General features: G+C 37.7%; 1 protein-coding gene across 5 annotated transcripts in view; it reads left to right on the plus strand.

Annotated features, from left to right (window-relative positions):
- plppr2b (phospholipid phosphatase related 2b) overlaps window positions 1-22,504 on the plus strand; it is a 70,513-nt gene that overhangs the window by 1,566 nt on the left and 46,443 nt on the right. For 4 of the 5 annotated variants that reach the window (XM_073870777.1, XM_055212726.2, XM_055212724.2 and 1 more), the window contains exon 3: window positions 15,927-16,031. In XM_073870777.1, the coding sequence (XP_073726878.1) occupies window positions 15,954-16,031 (78 nt within the window). In that variant the 5' untranslated portion in view covers window positions 15,927-15,953. Of the gene's footprint in view, window positions 1-5,364; window positions 5,522-15,926; window positions 16,032-22,504 lie in introns of those variants that run through there. The other variant, XM_073870776.1, reaches the window with a different exon arrangement.

The following is a 22,504-nucleotide window of genomic DNA, read 5'->3' on the forward strand; positions in this document are numbered from 1 at the left end:
TATTCATTCATTACATATTTTTTATATTAGCTTGGCTTGGTTTACGTATGTTAAAATTTTAAACAATACTAAAACATATAAACAAGTCAAATAAAATAAAATAAACAAGTAAAACAAAAAAGTTTTAAGTAGACTATATCAAAAAGTAGCCCTCCAGATTGTTTTATACATTCTGGTAGCCCTTGCTTATAAAAAGGTTGGAGACCCCTGGGATAGAGCAATGCAAATTTCTTTTTCAACATGTTATCACAGTACTAATGCATGGGTGATTGGCTAAAACACGAGGTTCCCAAAAATTTTACTTTGCGCCCACTCAAATAGATATAATGTATCCAGGAACCCACCAACATATTTGAAAATAAAAATATTATAATGCTGCATTCACACCAGCCGCGGTATAGGCGTCAAGCGTTAGTGATTTCAATGTTAAGGCAATGTGAAGATGCGTTGATGCGTGTCTGGAGGTCTTGCGGTGCGAATGAGGCATTTAGCGCGGGGCAAATGAGGCGTTAAGCGCGGCACGGTAGACACGATTCCGCCTCATTCGCGCATCTAGTGGGTCAGTGGGTGAAGCTGGGGTGGCTGGATGCTGAAACCACGCCCACTTAGCTCAACGGTTGTGACAGCAGTGGCAGTTTACTCGTCACTCAAATGGCCACACCCTTTATTATGCAGAACTTTAAGGCTTAATATCATTTAAACAAATAAGTTACAAAAAAATCACCCCCCTCACAGTTGTCAGGGAGGGCAAAATTAGCTATAGCCTAGACCAAAATCACTTTTTGTACCAGGCTGTTTACCGGACAGGGACTAGACTAGTCCTAGACTAAATGTAAGATCTGTCCAAACTGAAAACAACCTGCACTAACATATCTTAAAATACATCAGTGCCCTTTGTTTTGCCTCAAAATGCAAACAAGTACTGTTTTTAGTAAGGCATGTTTTTTAAAACCTGTTATATTTCCTAATTAAACTAAGGCCTAGTCCTGGATTAAGATAATCCCTGTCCGGGAAACCACCCCTTAATTTTCTGAATTGAATTGCAGTTTACTTCTGTATTAACTTCATTAGAAAGATCAGAAGGTTGCCCCTCTGTCCCAACCAACAAAATATTTGACCCAACCATAGAACAACCCATCATTTTAGACAGTATAGTTTAATATTCCTGTCTTGTCTGCTTCAATGTCATTTTACTCTGTTTTTTAAGCATAATTTATCCATGCCTGTTCAACATTCCTCTCCTGTTTCCGTAAAATTGACTTGGACACTATCCACATGACATAAATTAATCTGGGTGTGCAAGTTTAGGGGCGAACTTACTTTAGATCTTTAGTGAAATGCAGAGGATGAAAACAATTCAGAGTGATGCAAGAGTATGGGTACAAATTCTGCCAAAGTTTGAGCCTTCTTTCAACGATTCGGTTTCCTTATGTTTTCTGTGTTCATGATCTGATAAAGATTGAATGGACGAAAAACAGGAAAACACTTTAAGCTGTATGAGAAATAAAAATGGTAGGAGTCAAAACCAGGGGAGCATAGGAAAAGTTGGCAGAACATAATACAAATTTACAATGTGAAGTAAACAATTTTTATCAGTTAATCAACAATGAACCAGAAAGTGTTTCACAGCTAAAATCCAAACAACAAGGTGCAGTCAGTTTTTTGCACTGCCATTTGCAAGTTGCAACCATGTACACATGCCTGTGCAGTCTCAAATTGTCAATTGAAAAAGGTTCAGAAGGGTTCTCGCAAGCGCCCCTGTGAGTCCATGGTAGCTGTTTACCTGATGCTGTCTATGCAGCATTACATCACCTACAGTAAGTGTGCATTCAGAGAACGGCAGTGTGCGCTTAGGGTGCAATTTGAGTCTAGGCTTACGTGTTTGCTGAGGTCTTTGACTCCATACTGACACCTGTTGGTGTGGATGCAGCATCACGCAAAATACAGTTTTGGTATTGCTCTGCTGCTTTTGCGATGTCTTTTTTATAGATTATAGGTGATTGTAACAGTCAAGACTTTATATCTAAAATAATATACATCCAAGTAGGGCTGTCACGATTATGAAATTTGGCTGAGGGTTAATTGCCTTAAAAATTGTGACGATTATGACAATTAATTGGCTGTTTAGGGCATGGACGATTATGACAATTAATAGCCTGTTTTATTGCTTTGACATTTATTGTCATACATTTTTTTGTTTGTTCATGAAATAATTTCCACACATTGTTGTGATTATTTAAATTAAATCTTTTGCAAGGTTTACCTGGCAGTAAATATTAATAGACATAACAGATAGTTAAAAGTAATTATTTATTGAATATATCTTTCAAAAACTGAAAATTCTTCATAGGAAATAAACACAATAAAGTGTCTAAAAATTTATGGAAATAAAAATGCAATAAAAAACTGACTTTACCATAACAGGCCTTAAATAGTAGCCAATCCTACTAAGGTCATATTAGTACTGGACCGCATGTCTGTAGTGGCTGCAAAGAATGTATTCCTTACAGATTCTTAAGAATACCATCTTTCACTTCCCTAAATTAGGAATTGTTGCTTTGAAAATGTATGTTTTACCTGGCAATTCATACTGCTTATGAAAGTTTTGCAGCATTACTTCAAATGCTGTCTTTTCCACTGTATTGAATGGCTTTGCAATATATCGCGTTACACTGTCAGTTAAGGAACGCCATCTGATACGGTCTTGTTTATAACGGGGCTGCAGCTCCCCCTTGTGTTTTTAGAAAGATGTGCAATCATTGCGGTGATCGGAAATCATTGCAATGGGGTCAAACAATCACGATGAGACGATTATTTAAGTATTATGACAGCCCTACATCCAACTAAAATAGATAGTAGGACTCCCCATTGCTCCCAGATGTTAACTTCGAGTCTATTGATGTCAATTATAATTGTAAATTCAGGTCTTATAAAGCGTGACCTAATGCTTAAATGTTGTACTTTATTGTAATTCTATAAACATAATTGATCTTGTTCATTTTCTTGATACATTCCCCTTGTGCAATACTAACCCATGACCTTTGTTTAAAAAATAACCCTAACCCTTTTTTTTTACTTTTATCAAAATGTAAAAACTTGATCCACCTCTGAAACAACTTTTGGCATCATCGATCCCTCTTATTTTTATCCTGACCATTTCAACAGCGTGTCAAACAGAGTCCAATTCTTGATAAATAAAATGGCGACCTAGATCTATCCTGTTTCACTCCGAAATGCAGCACGGAAGTAAAATGGGTTGCGATTACAATTTCACATTGATTTAATTGAAATCCCAATACCTCGATTTTGTGGTGTTTTTTTCTATTTTACAGTTAACTAATGTATTACAGATTGTTGAAGCATTGCTCCGCTTGTTATAGCCTTGGCTGAAACACCATAATCGTTCGCATAGATCGTCCAAGGGATTCTACAATGTTAAGAGTGTTAGGGAACGTCTCTCTCGTGAGGCATGGTGCCTGAGTTTCCATGGGAACTGCGAATCCACCTCCCGCCCTACATATAGACCTTGTGATATTTTTTAACAATGTCATGCAGAAGAACTAGCGCACTAAAAGCTGTGAGTTTATCTCTCTCTCTCTCTCTCTCTCTCTCTCTCTCTCTCTCTCACACACACACACACACACACACACACACACACACACTTCCTTTCTTTCTAGCTCTCTCTCTCACTCATTAATTCTCATACATCTATTTACAATGCCTTAGTTTTACTCGCGGCTGCTTAGTAAATACATTTCCAACGAATATCACAATTTGTGCTATATTTCAGATGCTTCTTAAAAAAAACTCTTAATATCTGTGCAACAAACCCTTTTATTATAATTTAGTTGGCTTTATAGGTTAATGCATGAAGTCACAAAGTCTTTAGCTTTAGCTGCATTTGCATTGGTGCATTTAAGCTATTCAAAAACTCAATAGGAAATGAGCATGGATTTGAACCCATAACTTTGACGTTTGCTAACAACAGGCTCTTACAGTTAAAGCAGGGTAGGGGATTTTGTCCAAAAACATTTAATGTTATGCTGGTGGAAAAATCTCTTCATATCCTGATGATCACAGTAAAGTGGTCTAAATTAGATATATATACAGTGCTGAAATGGTCAGGATAAAAAATAAGAGGGATCGATGATTCCAAAAGTTGTTTCAGAGGTGGATCAAGTTTTTACATTTTGATAAAAGTAAAAAAGGGTTAGGGTAATTTTTTAAATAAAGGTCATGGGTAAGTATTGCACAAGGGGAATGTATCAAGAAAATGAACAAGATCAATTATGTTTTTAGAATTACGTACAACAATTAAGCATTAGGTAACGCATTATAAGACTGGAATATACAGTTATAATTTACATCAATAGACTCAAAGTCATTTGGCTAATATTCTTTATTATAACTGGGCCACCACAACCAGCGTTGTTGTTTTAGCAAAGTTTTAATGTCCATCCATATTTATTTTTCACTCTTTTTTTATTAAATATACAAACAGAAATACAGAAAAAAATGTACACAAAATTAAAAACTAAACAATTTTCAGAACTAATTGTCGTCTCCATGCATCTGTCAGTATTTAGTGTGACCTCTCTTGGCACAAAACACATATTGAGCTTTTTTGAAGAGACTGAAGTCCTGAAGTCATGCGATTAGAATTAGAAAATAGGATTTAATTTTTTATAGGTTTAAGAGATCTATTGCTCATGTGGAAGGGGAGTTTACCCTAAATATGTGACACTTAAGCTTTATTTTATACTGTTTTTAATACTACATACACATTTCCTGTATTTTCTGGTTGTATTCTAATAAAGAGACTGAGGAATAAATTATATATGATCATTATACCATTGCAAAAACGACAAATCTAATGATGGCATGGTGGCCTAAGACTTTGCACACACTGTATATCTTCTGGAGAAGGCACAGGACTTTTCCTCCAATCAGTGCATTCGGTCCGAATCCACAGGTTAAATCAGTCAGTTTTCCTCTATGGCTAGCCTCTACGAAAATGCCTATCCTACTTTTGAGTTATGGGAACAGACTTGCAATGTCAAGCATGCTCGAAAGAAAACACATGCATGTGCACACACAAGATACATAGTATGAGCTTGCACAACTCGCCTCCACTACATCCTTCGTTCTCTGCACTTGTTCCCTCTCCCAATTGTTTTTAATCACATTTTAAACTTTCTCTCTATCCTGGTCTTTCAAACTTTCACTTCTTCACAGACACTTATGAATTGACTTGATCTCTGCTGTGGATCATCAGTTCAGCACATTGCGTGTCTAAATGTGGAGAGGGGTGGCGCTTTTGAGTATGTATCGAGAGAGAGAAAGAGAGAGAGGGAGAATTGTGGCAGTATGCTTTTGCCGAAGAGACAGCCTATTACACGCAAACAGCGGAGTTAAGCAGGTGCCTGCCCGGTTCATTTGCACACACTTTTTAAAGCATTTGTTCACTGGAAATGGTTGTAATATAGCACCTTTATTTCTAACAGAGCTACAAGCATTAGAGGTAAGCACTCTTTCTGTCTATCCGATGGGTTTGTAAGGGTGAATGTGTGCTGTGGGCAGCTGTAACAGATTAAGAGCATTTGAATGCAAAAGCAACTGAGCCGGCACTCGATTGAGGTCTTGTAAGGAGAAACATAATGTCTTCAGGTTCTGACCCACATTTGGGTTTCGTAGCACAGTTGCACCATCATGCAGAGCGGCTTCGTTTTTCTCATCTGATCAAAAGTGACAGTGACAAAAAAATGACATAGGACAGAAGGAATTCATCCGACGCGGTGTGTTTGTCTTTTTGTGTACTGAAAGTGTGTGTTAAAATGAGTGGTTTAGTACTAGTAGATACAAAAATATCTAAAAGTGAGCAGTTGTCTCAGTGGGACACTTTAAGAATGAGCCGGGCAAAGTGTGTGAATGTGTTTTTAAGTGTTTAAGGGCAGGTCAGACTATGCCAACTGTCATAAACAGGTCCTGCAGCATGCAGTTATGCTCCTGTATACAGTAGCTCAGTGATAGTAGCATCACGCAAGCAGTGCAAAAGGTCATAGATTCGAATCCCAGGAACAAACATACTGATAAAAATGTATAACTGGTAGTACACTGTATTTAGGTTTGGACAAAATGATTTGCCAAATGCAAAAATCTAATGTAATGACTATTGCTGCATAGGCATGCTGTGAGTGTGTGTGTACGGCACGCGAGTATCAGTAGTTTCACAATAAAAATACTTAAATATATATGCCAAACAATGTCTTATAAAATGCGAAACAGAGTTAGTGAAAAAAATGGATTTAGCTTGGGATGAAATCAAAAGTCTATGAGACCTTGTCTGTGAAATCCATGCTAAAGTCTTATAATGTTATTGTGCGCTCTAAAAAGTGCTGGTTTGTTTTTAATCCATGGCTGGGTCAATATTGAACCGAGCACACTATTGAGTTAAAGGAAACCCCCATAGTTTTTCAATATTTTACCATGTTTTTATCTCAACTTAATAGATACCTATCTTTTATCAATGCCTGCACTTAATCTTTGTACAGCGCATTGTGAATGTGTTAGCATTTAGCCTAGCCCCATTCATTCCTTAGGATCCAAACAGGGATGAATTTAGAAGCCACCAATCACTTCCACGTGTTCCCTATTTAAAGACTGTTACATTAGCAGTTACAAAATAAAACATGGCGATTTTTTAAGCGAATAAAAAATACTATGTTGTACGGCAGAAGAGCACTTAGTTTGCAGCACTTCGACCTCAGATGCAGTAATATTGACCAAAGTTTGAGCGAGAGGGGATTAGTCAGTGATGACAGGCCCGGATTGGCCATAGGGAGAACCGGGAGGATTCCCGGTGGGCCGGTCTGGTTTTTTTTGGCCACGAGGGCCGGTGTTGTCATGCCACCGGGATGACGCGTATTTGCGGGTGAGAGATGTCCTCGCCACTTTGTGCACAAGTTGATTGTGTCCCGAGTCCCGACCACTTATTGGAAGAATTCTTGCATTAGGGTTCATTGACATCTAAAACGCATGGGAAACGCAGGACGTGCCGCTGTCTTCTGGTTTTCAAAGCGCTTACTTGAACACGAGTTTTGTTTCAGACGCGTCTATATTGAGTGCGCTTGCCGGCCGCGCGTCTATATTTAAAATAAACTTGAGCGCGTCTTTTGAGTGTGCTTGCCGGCCGCGCGTCTATTATATTTTAAATAAACTTGAGCGCGTCCTAATACAAACGGGCTGGCCTCTAAAAGGAAAATAATTTACAAAACGTATTTTTTTATCCAAGTCATAGATGAATTCTCTATGAATAGTCATTATTCATCGTTTATTGCAAGAGGAACAAAAATCTATTTGATGCAAAACTAATGAAGTTTATTTGAAAAAAGTAGTTTATCCATGATGTTTTCTTTTTTTTAACACAATGTAGGCCTACGTTATTTAGCAATAGACATGATCTAGGTTCTAAAAAAAAGATACAGATTTTTTCCATTTGTTTTTTCAAAGCATACTTGATAAATCTTGCTTGTGTATTGTATATCAGGGGTTTCCAAACGTTATCAACCCAACAGTTAATCTCAAGACTCACCATTTTTTTAGAAATAGAAATATAGAGGAAAACACAAACACATTTGTTTCCTTTTGTTTTTGAATAAGTTTACTTTAGTAATATTATGGTGTTATGGTAGGGCTGCATGATTATGGCAAAAATTATAATTGTTTACTGCATTTGCACAGAATATGAAATTATATATTTGAAGAATACAGTGAATTGCAAGGCTGCAGAGAACAGTGCACTACTGCAGACTTATACTACTGAGGGTTTAAAGATATTATTTTAATAGTCAGTCGTGAACTAAAGTGGGCTGGTCTAAGGCATGAAACTCCAGGGCTGAAAATGAGTCCCACTCCGGCCCTGAGTGATGATGTTACTGGGCGCAGAGGTGGAAGTGCTGCAAACTAAGTGCTCTTCCTCCATACAATATAGTTCACATTTTTTTATCCCCTTAAAAATTGCAACGCTTTGTTTTGTGCCACAATACTTATTTGTGTAACTACTCATGTAAAAGTCTTTAAATAGAGAAAACATGAAAGTGTTTGGTGGCTTCTAAATTCATCCCTGTTTGCATTGCCCCCCCAGATTTTCCTTCTGCCCCCCCCCAAAATTTCCAGCCAACTATAAAATAACGGAGTCTTTTTAAACAAAAACGTGTTCTGTTGGCAAACACCAGTGTATACGGCTCCGCCCATTATTATCTGATTAGCTTATTCAAGCCTTGACGGTCTTTTCAGCAGTATTTAACACCCGCATCTTTAAAATATATATCAGAAACAAAGCAATTTAGTATTGCATAAACGTAATAACACAACACATATTAAAGTGAAACTTTTTTTATAGTAAAACATGCCCAAAATAGCCCCTTATCCTTTCTTAGACTCACCTCATTATTTATTCATTCAAATACAACAGCCAATGGCAAGTCTCCAGGAGCATTTAATGTGTTTGTTTTAGACGTAGTTCTGTTTATTAAAATTAGAATATGCAATTTGGTTGTGGCATACTATATAGTAGATATAAATGATATAAGATGGTTATACAGTAAATATACATTATTGTAACAGCTGAGCATCGCGTGCAGTTTTAAAATCAAATTTTAGCGGTTTTGTCATCGTCATTCATCAGCTCATTCAGCTCGCGTTTGAGAAAAACTTCACACGCAAAAATCTACATACTTTTAAGTTCAGTAGGTGCTGTAACTCCGCAAGGTCATCGTAAGGTAAAACGTTGTATTTTATAATTTTGCGTTGTTTTATAATATGTAATTTGCTGTGATATGAACAAAGCAGTGTGATTTATCTTTGGTCTCGTCCCAAATCCCACTTACAGTATTTTAAAGGTAGGGTAACAGATTTGATCCTGAAACATTTTTTGTTATGCTGGTTAAAAGACTGTGTGTGGTGGGCGTTCTGGCGCAATATGGCTGCCGTCGCATCATCCAGGTGGATGCTGCACATTGATGGTGGGTGAGGAGATTCCCCCATTCATATGTAAAGCGCTTTGAGGTCTGCAGAAAAGCGCTATATAAAAGTAACAAATTATTATTATTAAACTTTGGTCATCTGTTGAGAAAATCAATATCATTTAATACTAACATTCATCATCTCATTATCGACAGGGAAAAGCCATATGGGACGACTTCAAACAAATGGCCTGTGTTTGAACAATAAGGTCCTATTTTAGGCAATCAAAAATGAATTGCAATTCTGTTTGGTTCCACTTCTGGCACAGAAATGACACCCTTCACCTTTAAACCTAAATAAGCACTTGTCACTTTATAAAAAAACATTGCTAAAATGGTTTTGTTGTGAGCTAAAGTGCTAGAGAAGGTTTTTTTGTCCTTTTGTCCCTTGTGCACCTTTGGATTCTGAACTTCTCTTTAGCACTGACCTGAATTTCTCTCTCTCTCTCTCTCTCTCTCTCTCTATCTCTATCTCTCTCTCTCTCTCTCTTTCTCTCTCTCTCTCTCTCTCTCTCTCTCTCTCTCTCCTGCGAAAAGAGTGTTACAAAGAGTTCAGAGCATAGATGTGTCGTAAAGGATGCAGTCGATTTCCCTTTGAAGATAGATTGCTTGAGCAAGTACACCTGCACTCATTTTTCCAGCCTGGCGTGTTTGCTCTAAATGTAGCGATCCATTTTTCAGTCTGTTGAGAGATTTTATCACACGTGTCAGTGGTTTGTCAGGATGTTGTTAATTTAAAGACAAGGACACCCTAGCCCTGATGTAAAAATGGGGTTTTGATGCTCAACATTCAACAGTTGTACACCTTAAAAACAAATTCTGAACTTTTAAAAAAATTTTGTTGAAAATACTTGGAGTGGATTCAAGCTATATATTTTATCAGTAAGTTTTCTCTTTATTGCTTAAACCCACAATTTTTACATTGCTAAAATAGTAGCCATGTTTGCATTACCAGCCCTCAAGCGGGCGTGCCAGTGCTTGCCAGGGGCGTTCAAGTTTGCATTGTGATTTCCGGTGCCTTATTGTTCCTCTCCTGGCCTTGACCAGCTAAATGTTCATGACCTACCATTATATGCATGTCCACCACCTAGACCATAACCAAACCAACGCAATCTCTCATAAACCAGCATAGGGGTCCAGGTTTGTCATATGTGCTAAATCAAAGACCCTTTAGGAAATCTGCTCCACTAGGCAGCCATGTTATTTCAGTCATGCAAGTCTAAAGTCCTATTTACTTGAATGGGGAAAGACGGATATCTCTAAAATCACATGCTAAAATAACAATTAAACAACAAATATCTGCCCAACAATTAAACCTGACATCAACTGTGCATTAAGGCACAGCTTGGCAAACTATTAAAAGCTTAATTTATAGTCGTGCGTAGGTTCTTTACTGTAGCTGCGCCATAGGCCATGCGTAGCTTGATGCGCACCTTACCAAAATTTAACATCAGGGCCGTTTTACATGGACCACAAGTGCTGTGGTTGGTCCACTAGAGCAGTGTTTCCCAATCTTGGTCCTCGAGGACCCCCTCCCAGAGTGTTTTAGATGTCTCCTTATTTAACACTGCTGATTTAACTCATCAGCTTGTAAGGGAGACATGTTTACCATTTTGGAAGGAGGCTGATTAGTTAAATCAAGTGTTTTAAATAAGGAGACATCTAAAACTTTCTGGGAGGGGGTCCTCGAGAACCAGGATTGGGAAGCATGGCACTAGAGCCCCTTCTGTCAGGTCAAAAATATCTGTGCCGCATTTCTTCATAGGCATTTCCGTCTGCGACAGTAAGAACAAACATGGGACAAGCAAACTGCTTTTTCTTTGGATGTTGCACTGCTACTGCCTACTAGCGTTCTGCATGTGTAATTCCATGTCGACATGGATGACGACCATAGACTGTAAAAAAAATACGGACGTAGTGTTCGTGACGTCACCCATAGGTTTGTGAAAAGCTTTTTTGAACCCAATAGTAGGCGGTGACTGCCGTCGCCATCACGTCACTGCGCATCACTCGCGGATAACTGAAAATGTGTGAAGAGGCGGGACGTGGGTGAAGCTGAGGTGGCTAGTTGCTGAAACCACGCCCGCCTAGCTCGATGGTGACAACAGTTCACCTGTCAACTCAAGTGGCCACGCCCTTAATTATGCAGAACTTTAAGGCTTAATATAATTTAAACGAATGAGTTACAAAAAAATTCACCCCCTCACAGTTGTCATGAAGGGCAAAATTAGCTATAAAGACCAAAACCACCTTTTGTACCAGGCTGTAAACATTATTTTCTGCTGTAAAGTTGGGCATTTAACATGGGCGCTATGGGAATTGACTCCATTTTGGAGCCTGCCTCTAGCGGCCAGTCAATGAATTGCAGGGGCCTATTTTAATGATCTAAGCGCATGGTCTAAATAGGCATGTCCGAATCCACTTTTGCTTATTTATTGACGTGAAAAATGGTTTGTGCGCCAAGAGCACAGCCTAAAAGGGTTGTTCCTATCTCATAATGAGTAATGGGTGTGTTTTGGACATAACATGCAATAAACAAATGAGAGTCTCAGCGCTCATCCCCTTTAAAAGCCAGTTGCGCTGGCGCCATGCCAATTCCTTATTTAGATGATGGAATTTGTAAACTGAAAAACTAAGTGGAGGAAGAAGACCACCAATTTAAGATTGATTTTTAAAAAATGTGTAAAAAAATTGATTGTTTTCATTTGTATTGAAATTTTATTAAAAAAAAATTATTAAAACCTTTAAAAGTCGTTTTCTTTCAGTCATGGCAGTAAAATTAGGCTTTTAATTTCTTTAAATGTAGGAATCTCAAAAAATAATTTACAAATATTCAAGAAAAGGTTTGTACTCTAAAAATACTTTATTTGTAGCAAACAGGCAATAAAGAATTTACGTGTGCAGAGCTGAAACCACTCGGACAGCAGCGTGAGTGTTTTGAAAAGAATTAAAAAAAGGTTCTTATCTCACCATATCCAACGACATACACAAAGTCATCATATACAATGTGTTGGGTGGCATTTAAAAAAAAAACATTTAAAAATAGATGCAATATTTGTATTTGTTTAAAGCAAAACATTTAATTACTTTCCAGGCTACAGGTAAAGCAGCTCTTTACCCCTTCTAAAATCATATAATTGGTCCTCATTTATGTCCAAGAGACTCAATAATAATCTTTTACATTTTAAAGGAACAGTATAGGATTGTGGCCAAAACTGGTACTGCAATCACAAAACTTGTGGCTAAAACTGGTACTTCAATCACACAACTGGTGGCCAATACACAAAATGACAACATAAACATCAGTTGAGGCCTGCAACTCCACTTTTTAAATGACAATATCCTGGCTGGACCGCTGTTGTCAGTGATATAAGTATTTGAAATGAAAATGATTTCTTTACGTCTAGTGACATATCAGGGCCATTTTATGATTAATTGATATAAATTTCTTACATACTGTTCCTTTAATCTTTTAATTTTCATATTTAAAACCGTTTGTGTGCTGCTGCGCATCCATGTGTGTGATAAGCAAACGTGCGTTGTCGTCTAATTTATAGGCGCACCTTACACTCATTAAAAATAAAAACAATATTGCGCCATTGACTTTACACTTTAGACCAGGTTTTAGTTGGTCAATAGCGTAGTCTATTTTCGTTGGCTTAAAATAGCAACGCACCAACAATGCGCCTGAACACACCTCGTTTTCAGAGGTAAAAGACACTTGCATCACACATTCTGCCGGGTGTAGGGCCCTACAGTATGTCACTTCCATATTGGCTTCATCACAGAGATCGAAAGGTTGCCCCTCGATGACAGAAGAATCAATAAAAACTGGTGCGTAGCCCACGATGTCGTAGGACCTATGCAGAACTAAAAGCAATTAAAGTGATTTTGTACAGAGCTCCTCCCCTCGAGAATCATCAGCCTTTACTGATCGATGATTGGCTCGTTTAACTGGAAGTTGTGACTTCACTTGCCAGAGTGGCCATATTGAGCATTACATTTACCCCTATTTATAGTAATAGCAGTACTCAATCTTGTTTTATCTATTATCTTTGACTAAACGTCCAAAGAATCCCAAAGGCCTGTTGCTCCTTTAAAAACCAATCATTATTCGTTGAAAGCTTTCATGTTTCATTTACTTTTAAAACATAAAAGAGTAACTTTATAGCGCAAACAAGTAGCAGAAAATGTCTTCATCCTCATTTTAATTTGGTTGAGTTGCAGAGCTATAAGAAGTGCGAACGACTTGTTAAATCACATCTCATTTCAAACTCTCTTTTTGCTCATTGACAGCTACAAAATGTTTATGGTGGTGTTTGCTTCAGGCCTGAGGAGTGAGCTCAAAAAGACAGAAGCTAAACCTTATGTTTTATTCATCTGTTTTTATTCCTCCATTTCTATCTTTTTATGTAACAGTGGTAAATAAGATAAAAGTGATCTCGCCCCACGACTGTCACACTTTCAGAAAAGAGCTTATATTCATGCTCTTGGTCTCTTGAAATGATGTGTTCTGGCCTGAGGGCGACATATACATGTGCGTTTGTTATCTTGACATCAAACTTCCTATTTCACTCTCGCTGCATAAATTGATGGACTTAGACTTTAATCCCAATCTCAGCTTCTCCCGCACAGCGACACAGTGGGAATTCATTCCTCTCTCAGTCCCTCCTGGAAATAGATCGAAAAGTCGCTGTGCTGATAATATTACTGATTTGAGCTACCAGACTGGATTTCAATTTTAAAGATCCAGAGTTGGTGAAGGAGAAATTGTCAATGCATAAAAGTTGTACAGATTGAATCATGTCAAAGTGCCACAGTTTATGGAATAAATGTCCATTATTTGTTGTGCTGCAGAAAATCTATTTAACCCTATCCACCTTTTTCTCGAACGCGGATGTAAGTGATGTGATGTATTTCCTATCCAGGACTTCCGGTTCAATAGCCAGCCGGTAGAAACCAGTGTAGTAGGAGCACGCATACTGTAAAACATGATTTAAACACTTAATATGTACTACACCTGCCATGTATGAACCAGTGTGAGGATGAAATTAAGAAGTGGCTTGATATGTGAAGATATATTCAATCATTTCGTGTTGTTGATCAGAGGTGACGGGTCTTCAGTGCGCAAATATAAAAGCACAGAGACATACCAGTATCTTTACAATGGGGAAAGTCAGTCGAGTGTCGACTTCGTGTTTTTTACTTTTCAGGGGTTGGTTTAAAATGTCACAATTGTCCCTCTGGTGTGAGTTTCTTTTTTAAACTGCAATTTTTAATGGACTTGTTTATGGCGACACGTCGAGCTTCATGCGGTCCGACACAGTCAGCAGTATCTTTCTAATTCAAAACATTGTAATTTATTTTAACAAACCATAATAAACATATAAAACTTCTCCATGTACTGAGTACTGTTTTCGTTTTATGAAAATATTATCGCTTCTTACGCACTAACGTTAGGTGGAGACATGAAGGTGGAGCTTACTTGCTTACTTTTTACAGTTTTCATTTAAAACATACACAACAAATACAAACTATTATAAACATTAACATTACGAACTATTATAAACATTAACTAAGCAGATTATGTCGTATATATTCTGTACTGTAATCACATTTTTGTAGTAATTATAGTAGCAGAATAAACAAAATCTATAATATTAGATTAATATTAAATCAGCATAATATTAGTTTTTAAACATTTATTGTATTTATTGTTTACTGCCAGTTTCTATGAAAGGTTTTACTGGATGGATTTGTAAATACAGATCATGAGTGCATGTGCGCCACATACACATTCAGTTCTTGTGCATGGATTAAACAAATGTTTTGTAGAGATTTACTGCGTTTGTATTAGCTATTATGGCAACCCCTAACTGCACAAATTATGTCGGTCTTCCTGATTTCATAATAAACATTAAACAGCCAGTCAAAACGGCACACTTGTGTCCTTCACAATAGACTACCATTAGCCTTAGCGGCTCACCGGAAGTCATAAACCGGAAAGCTCAAAGATGGTGGCGCCCACATTTACCTCAAGAAACAGGTGGATATAATGATTTGTAATACTTTCAGAGTGATAGTATGATTGTATGGCGACCCAAATATATGCATTCAAAATTCTTGTAAAGGGCTGAAATAAAATCATTAATGCTGTCTGCTTCTGGACTGAACCTTTGAACATAACTCGTCCCACACCATTTCTTATGAATGTGAATGATACCTCAAGTTATGCAGCTTAGTGAGGAAAGATTATTATTCAACATTTTACTATTGTATAGACTACTATTAACATTTTGTAGACTTAAAATTTGCCGGATTTGTTTTGGAGTCCCAGGAGCCAGATGTGACACAACCATTAGGATTAAGCCATAAGGGTGGGCTCCATTTAGTTCAGGTGATCTGAGGTCCTGTACTGGAGACCCAAACCATATCCCAGCACCAGAATATTATAGGGACATGGGAGCAGTTTTGACTCAAGTCATAGAGCTGAGTTTTGGTAATATATCAGTATTTTGTCCCAGCGAAATAAAATAATACCATCTATATCAGTAATTTCTGATATAACTCTGCCAGAAATGTACAGTTTACAACCAGCTCGTATGGTGTGCCGCTGTATATTTTCAAACAGGTAGGAAAACAATGTATTTCAATTTTATCATACTTTGTTTTAATAAAGGTGATTGTGACATCTCACATAAGGCTTTTACTTGCATATTACTTTGTAGGAAACACTGAGATATTTATCACATAGCGCCATTTATCCCAAAATTACGGAGATATGAACTTTGGTCAGTGTCGCCCAGCCCTGTCAAGTCATCGTACATATTCTGCGTCAATAGGCATTACTCAAATTTCCTTTCAAATGTCAAACAGTTGTTTACTATGTGTGTGATTTTCCAGGTGTCTCACTGATACACTGTAGGAGAGATGGACAGAAGGAGAATTGCAGTGAAGGGAGGAGTAAAGAGGAGCACATATATAGTGCCATGTTTCCTGCTTGTGGAGGTAAGTTGTACCCATCAATCCATCCTGCGACACACTTAGGCCGTTTCTCAATCGGAAGCCTGCAGCCTCCGGAGGTTGCATATGCAGGTTGCATACATCTTCAAGCCTGGTTTATTTAAGTTAACTGAGCATTACATTCACAAGTCATCATAAGCATATACAACAATTTACGATTACATAAGAATAATAATCAAATTTATAATTGTTTTATAAATGACGTATGCAGCCTACAAATGCGACCTCCGGAGGCTAAACGGCCTTACACATTCAAGACATTTGTGTGTCATTGTTTTGCTCTGCCCTCTAGTGGTGTTAAATGGGTTTAAAAAGCATTTTATAAGCCATCTTGGGTTAGTCCACACTCCTATAACATCATGTTTATGACATTTCATCCGTATCATGGTTACGTTGGTTTATATGTCATCTGTATAGCTCCACAACCTCTATATTTAGCTCTGATCTTCCCACATCCCATCATTCCTGAGTCTTTGTTGGCTCAGGGGACATCAAATACCCTCAGAAGTGCTCTTAAGTAATCCTGCTAATGAGCAGCGTTAACACACGTGACGCCTGAAACGCCTTAAGTGTTTGCATCAGTATATTTTTGACATAGTTTTGACATTTTTGATACAACACAACAGAATGTTCCCGGCTTTCCAAAAACCAGAGGGCCAAATGTACATATTTGCATAGTCAAATTGCAGGATTTCCTCTGCATACCATAAACCTGTGTTTACATTCATGCATTTGGCAGATGCTTTTATGAACAGTTACTGAAAGTGCATTACTAAGGTATACATTTTTATTTGTATATGTGTTCTCTGGGTTTGGACCTAAAATTACCTTTTGTGTTGCTAACACAACGCTGTACCACTGAGCTATACAGAAGTAAACAAAAATAAACAAAATGGTGTGAAATTTATTAGTAGCATGAACGGCATGAACCCAACAATATGCTAAATGAATAAAATGCCAAAGTCTGATAGATAAATTCTAACCATTTTCTGAATATCATCTTAAAGATTTTATTTAGACTATTGTTCAGTCACTACAAACTTTGGTCCACAAATTACTTTTTCTGCATTTGGGTTGTGTTTGTTTTTAAAACTTCCGTAATTCTGTTCACAGTTCTTATCATAGACCTGCAACCCATTTTCGGGTCACCCCAGGTATCTGAAAGCTTTTTAGTTTAACATCTAATGCAGTATCTCGGCGGACTCATGCACTTGGCTTGCAGATTATTTTCATCTAAATGAACTTCTAACTGCATACAGTATAACTTATTGACCGACCCTGGGTTCACATCCCTTATAGTGTATACTGTACACTTCAAACAACAGGTTCACGGACCACCCGCAGTCCTCTCACAGACCATCTGCTAATGCAAATGACACATAATGTAAGATCGCAGTCAAACGAGTTGGTGAAAATGTCAACAGCTGATAAGTAATGCCTCCAAAGATAAGCTAGTTGTTGGATGAGCCTAGTATGCAAGCTTTGTGATTCTTTGAAATATTTAATTTAGTTTAAGTTAGTTTAGTAAGTTTTACTAAGCCATTGTACCTTTAATATTAACGGCCTGTTATTGTAGTATATTAATTGTACCTGTCCCCACAAATATTTGTATTTTATCGGATTCACAAGAACACTTTAAATTCAACAGAGGGAGTACAAGGTTATGTTTAAAACAGCATGCTAAAATATTACTTTTTCTATAGTATTGTGCATAGCATGTTGCATTTGCTAAAACAAAATGCACTATATTAAAAAACTTTTAGATATTCTCATTTATATTATTTATTTATTTTAGATCAATTTTTACATTAATCTGACAATGTACATTGAAAATCACCACTTTTATTTTAAAGATTGCAATGGCTTATAAGGTCATATGTAGGGATGCACCGATACCACTTTTTTGGAATACAAGTACAAGTATGAGTGCATTTCAGTCTTTGCATTGACGTTGTATGTAATCTACTAGCACAAATCATTGAATTCACATTTGGTGTGTACACCCCATAATATGAGGTAAATATGAGCGAAGAAGGCTGTTAACCTTTTGATTTTTTGTTTAAAATATTAAGTGAAACAGCCAATCAGAGCAGAGCTCAACATTATTATTCATGACCCTTTCAAATAAGGTAATAATAGAACATTTCATTCTAAAAGCAAATTCTAGGGTTGTAAGTGGACATGTAAAACCGTCTCTGAATAATTTAATAAATAAAGCCGCGTACCTTCAATGTAGATATCAGAGAACAATGTAACTTATTATTTCAATGCATTCTTTGGCACCTTTAAGATTAATAAACAAACTATTGCAAACACAACACAATTTATATATATCTTTGTTAAATACATGTGTGCCATATTTATTGGCACCCCTATGACATTTTTAAGTATATTCCCATTGAATTCTTTTATTTTTGTACACCTGGGTGACTAGGAACAGGAAATTGTTCAACCATGACTTCCTGTTTCACAAAGTATTGATCAAAAAGCTGCCAATAATTGTGGCACACATATATTTTATAAGGTTTTTGTTTTTATGCAAAACTGTGTTGTGTTTGCAATTGTTTTTTCAATTCGATTTTTTTGTTTTGTTAATATTCTTAGCAAAAAATTAAAAGGTTAAACAATTAAGGTGTGCTTTCCAGGACAGGGCTTAAATCTGGTCCAAGACTAAAATGCTGATTTGAGCTGAAAGCGGCTTGCACTGGCATGTCTTGGGGTATATCAGTGCCGTTGTTTTGTCTCAAGATGCACACATGTAGGGGCGGTTTCCCGGACCAGGATTAGCTTAATCCAGGACTAGGCCTTAGTTTAATTAGGAAATATAACTAGTTTTAAAAAACAAGCCTTAATAAAAACATTACCTGTGTACATTTTGAGGTAAAACAAAGGGCATTGATGTATTTTAAGATATGTCAGTGCAAGTTGTTTTCAGTTTAGAGAGCTCTTAAAATGTTTAATTCTAGGACTAGTCTAATGCCTGTCCGGGAAACCGCCCCATAATGTTTTTGTATGGTATGTTTGTTAAAACTACTATACTACTATTATAAAGTCCCAGTCCTGACTTAATCTTAAAACTTGTCCGGGAAACCGCCCCTAAGACATTTTTTCACAGCCCCCTTAACTCATATTTACCAAGGGTCCCAATATTAGTGGAGGACACTGTTACTTCATTGGACTTTGAACAGAATGGTCTTATTGACCGATTTTATGATACTTAAAATTGAAGGTTTCGAAACTGTATAACTTTTAATTTAAAATAGTATATGCAGGAAAAAGTTGTACATTGTGCAGTCATAAGATGGTATTTCAAACATAATCAAAGCAGCTCTATGCAGCGTTCCTCTGTCTCCAGTTGTAAAACACCAGTAGCACTCTCTACTGGAATCCAGTCCTCCCCCATGACCCATAATCCTTTGATCTACATTAGCATCTCATTATCATTTGCGTTTGGTGAAATTGTCTCAGGCATTGTGCTTTCCGCTTTCCTTGAAACTGTTTCAGCTCAGTTTCATTGCGTGCTTCATCTCGGTGCTGTGGGATGAATGTTATCTGCACAGTAAAAGCCCGAGGATTTCTCAGCTCTTGAGTTTCTCAGATGAGCTTCACAGATCAATGAACACATGCTTGTAGGAGTGTTTTCTATGTTGGTCCTCTTGTTTATAGATGTTTTATTTTTTATTTTTGGGATTTAAAGAAACAATCCTTTTTTATACAATAATTCTGCCATCGTATACCTGGAGTCATGCTGTTCCTGACCCATTTTAGTTTCTTCTGTGACACAATTCTGAGGATTGTGCATATAACTAGTTACACTATGTGCACACCCGTCGCTATGGGCGGGCCTTAGGGGGCCGGGCCCGCCCTCAAGGACGCTTGTGCCCCCCCCCAGTATTTTAAAAAATACTGTCATTTTAAATTATTAATGTTGCTAATTTTGTGTTGCATTAATGTTGTATTCTTTATAATTCAAACATTAAAAATATAAAAAACAATGGTGTGATTTTGTTTGATTGATGCGAATCTAGCTACACTGCAACAGCCTATCACGAGGCTACGTACGACACGTACGTGACGTAGCCTACGTCAGTGTAGCCGCTCAACAGTTACCGCACTTTTTTTAAACTGGATGAGTTTTCGCTTAGCTATACTGCTTTAAGATGGATATTATCCGCAAATGGTTAAAAGCCCAACAACAGTCTCCAAAAGACGCGCAGCAGTCAGACAGAAAGAAACTCCGGTGGCCTTGCAACCAATTTGGCGAGCTGCTCCATTGGTTTTACTTTGTTATCTGACGACGACACCAACGTAACCGCTAAAATGTACATTTATAATTGACTGACAAGTTTGTCTCAATGAAAATGAACCTTCCGACAACCACACAATGTCGCAGGCGCTCTTGGCAAACAGATGAGAGGTTTGAAAAGGATATTGACGCACACAGGCGAGAGAGTTCGGGTCTTCTCGGGTCCGTTCAGAAAAAACACATTCATTTTTAAATTACCCGAGACCCGATGCCGCTATTGTTGTACCCGACCCGTGTCCGAGGCACATGTGAAACTTTTAGACCCGAACCCGATCGGGTCTCGGGTCGGACCTCGGGTTTTCGGATCTAAGTGGACCCGTGAAGACCTCTACCGTGGAGCCCGACCCCGGGCCTAACAGACTACTACATTCAGAAGATATGGACTTGTTCACTGCGGTGATTCAGCTTTCTTCTGAAAAGGACCTCACTCACAAGTTTAATTCCGAGTGGACACTTTATTAATGAGGAGGTTCTGCTCGGAGAAACGCCGCCTGCCGCTGTACTGACAGGAGGGAAGGGGGAGACGACAGCGCTGCCTCCACAGTACCGTAGGTTCAAAGTCTGCGTGCGTGTGTGTGAATGTGTGTGTGTGTGTGTGTGTGTGTGCACGTGTCTCATGGCAATGCATATCCCTCTGTTGACTGCTTTAAAATGCAATGTTTGAGAGATGTCTCTGGTGTTACATGTAATATGTTGTATAGATTTATGGATATTCATAAAATTGTTTCTATATGTAATGTGGTGTGTAGGCTATCTGGTCATATTGCTGATGGTTGTTTAACGTGGTGATTACGTGCTGCGCGAATAGAGTATATATTATTATAAGTATACGTACTGTAGGCTAATAATAAGTGTGCCCTCCCATGCATTTCATATGCCCCCCTTAAGACTGAGGTCTGGCGACGGGTCTGACTATGTGAACCAAGGCTTTTGATTCAATAATTATTCAACCATACAGTATAAGTAATGAAAGTCTTTTATAGACCTATGTTAGCTTTGTATAAGAAATTTGATCAATTACTAATAATTTATTATTATGCTGTTACTGGATCATTGCGCAGTGAATTATGATGGAAATCTGTGTCTTGCACATGAATATGTCCTACTGGTTGTGTGAACCGGATAAAATAATGAATTGTAAATATTTGAATAAAAAATTGATTTATGTATTGGATGTCACTACTATAAACGCTTATAAGCATGACAAGGAGAGCTGTTCCTGGTCAAAACTCATCATGCATTAAACATCTGTATTTGTTAAAGGAATAGTCAATTTTCTTAAAAGAAAAATCCAGATAATTTTTTCAACGGAGTTTCAAACAACTATAAACGATCCCAAATGAGGCATAAGGGTCTTATCTAGCGAAACGTTTGTCTTTTTGACAAGAAAAATAAAAAATATGCACTTTTAAACCAACTTCTCGTCTAGATCTGGTCGTGATGCGCCAGCGTGACCCCACGCAATACGTCATGACGTCAAGAGGTCACAGAGGATGAACACGAAACTACGCCCCAGTGTTTACAAGTGTGTTGAAAGAGGACCGTTCCGACGTTGTTGATTGTCGAATTATACTAATTAATGTATTTGTGTCAGTTTATTGTTTACAATGGTCCGCAAATGTGCGTTTCATATATGTAACACGTGACCTCTCTACGTCACTACGCATTTACGTACATTTACCTTTGATGGCAAAAATTTTAAAGTGGGGGGGGGTTAAGCTATTTCTTGCATTCTGACTTTTTAACATTAATTAAGAGTTGGATTCCTCAGCATAGTAAAAAAAACGGTTTGATATGTGACGGAGAATTTCTGTGCCAGATGCACTTCGACTAAGGTTTGCACAAGTTTCTGAAAGTTTTTTAGCTTGTTTAGCTTCCCAAAGAATCCAGCATTATGAAAACAATGGTTGTAGGGTACAGGTAGCCGAAGATTTGTGCGTGTGTGTTTGTTTAACGCTGGATTTCGTTGAAATGGGGCAGTCCCAAACGGGTCATGAGTCGCAGGCAGTAAGAAAAACTGCATCAAATGTCTGCGTTTTATTGGCAATCGGCAACAAAGTGCATATAATATAAATGACACGAACATGTAGAAAATCATTCGTTATCCGGAGATAGTGGGATAATGTTTTGTGTGTGTTGCTTTCTCATGCCT

Source organism: Misgurnus anguillicaudatus, chromosome 8, assembly GCF_027580225.2.
Source record: "Misgurnus anguillicaudatus chromosome 8, ASM2758022v2, whole genome shotgun sequence".
Lineage (NCBI taxonomy): Eukaryota > Metazoa > Chordata > Actinopteri > Cypriniformes > Cobitidae > Misgurnus > Misgurnus anguillicaudatus.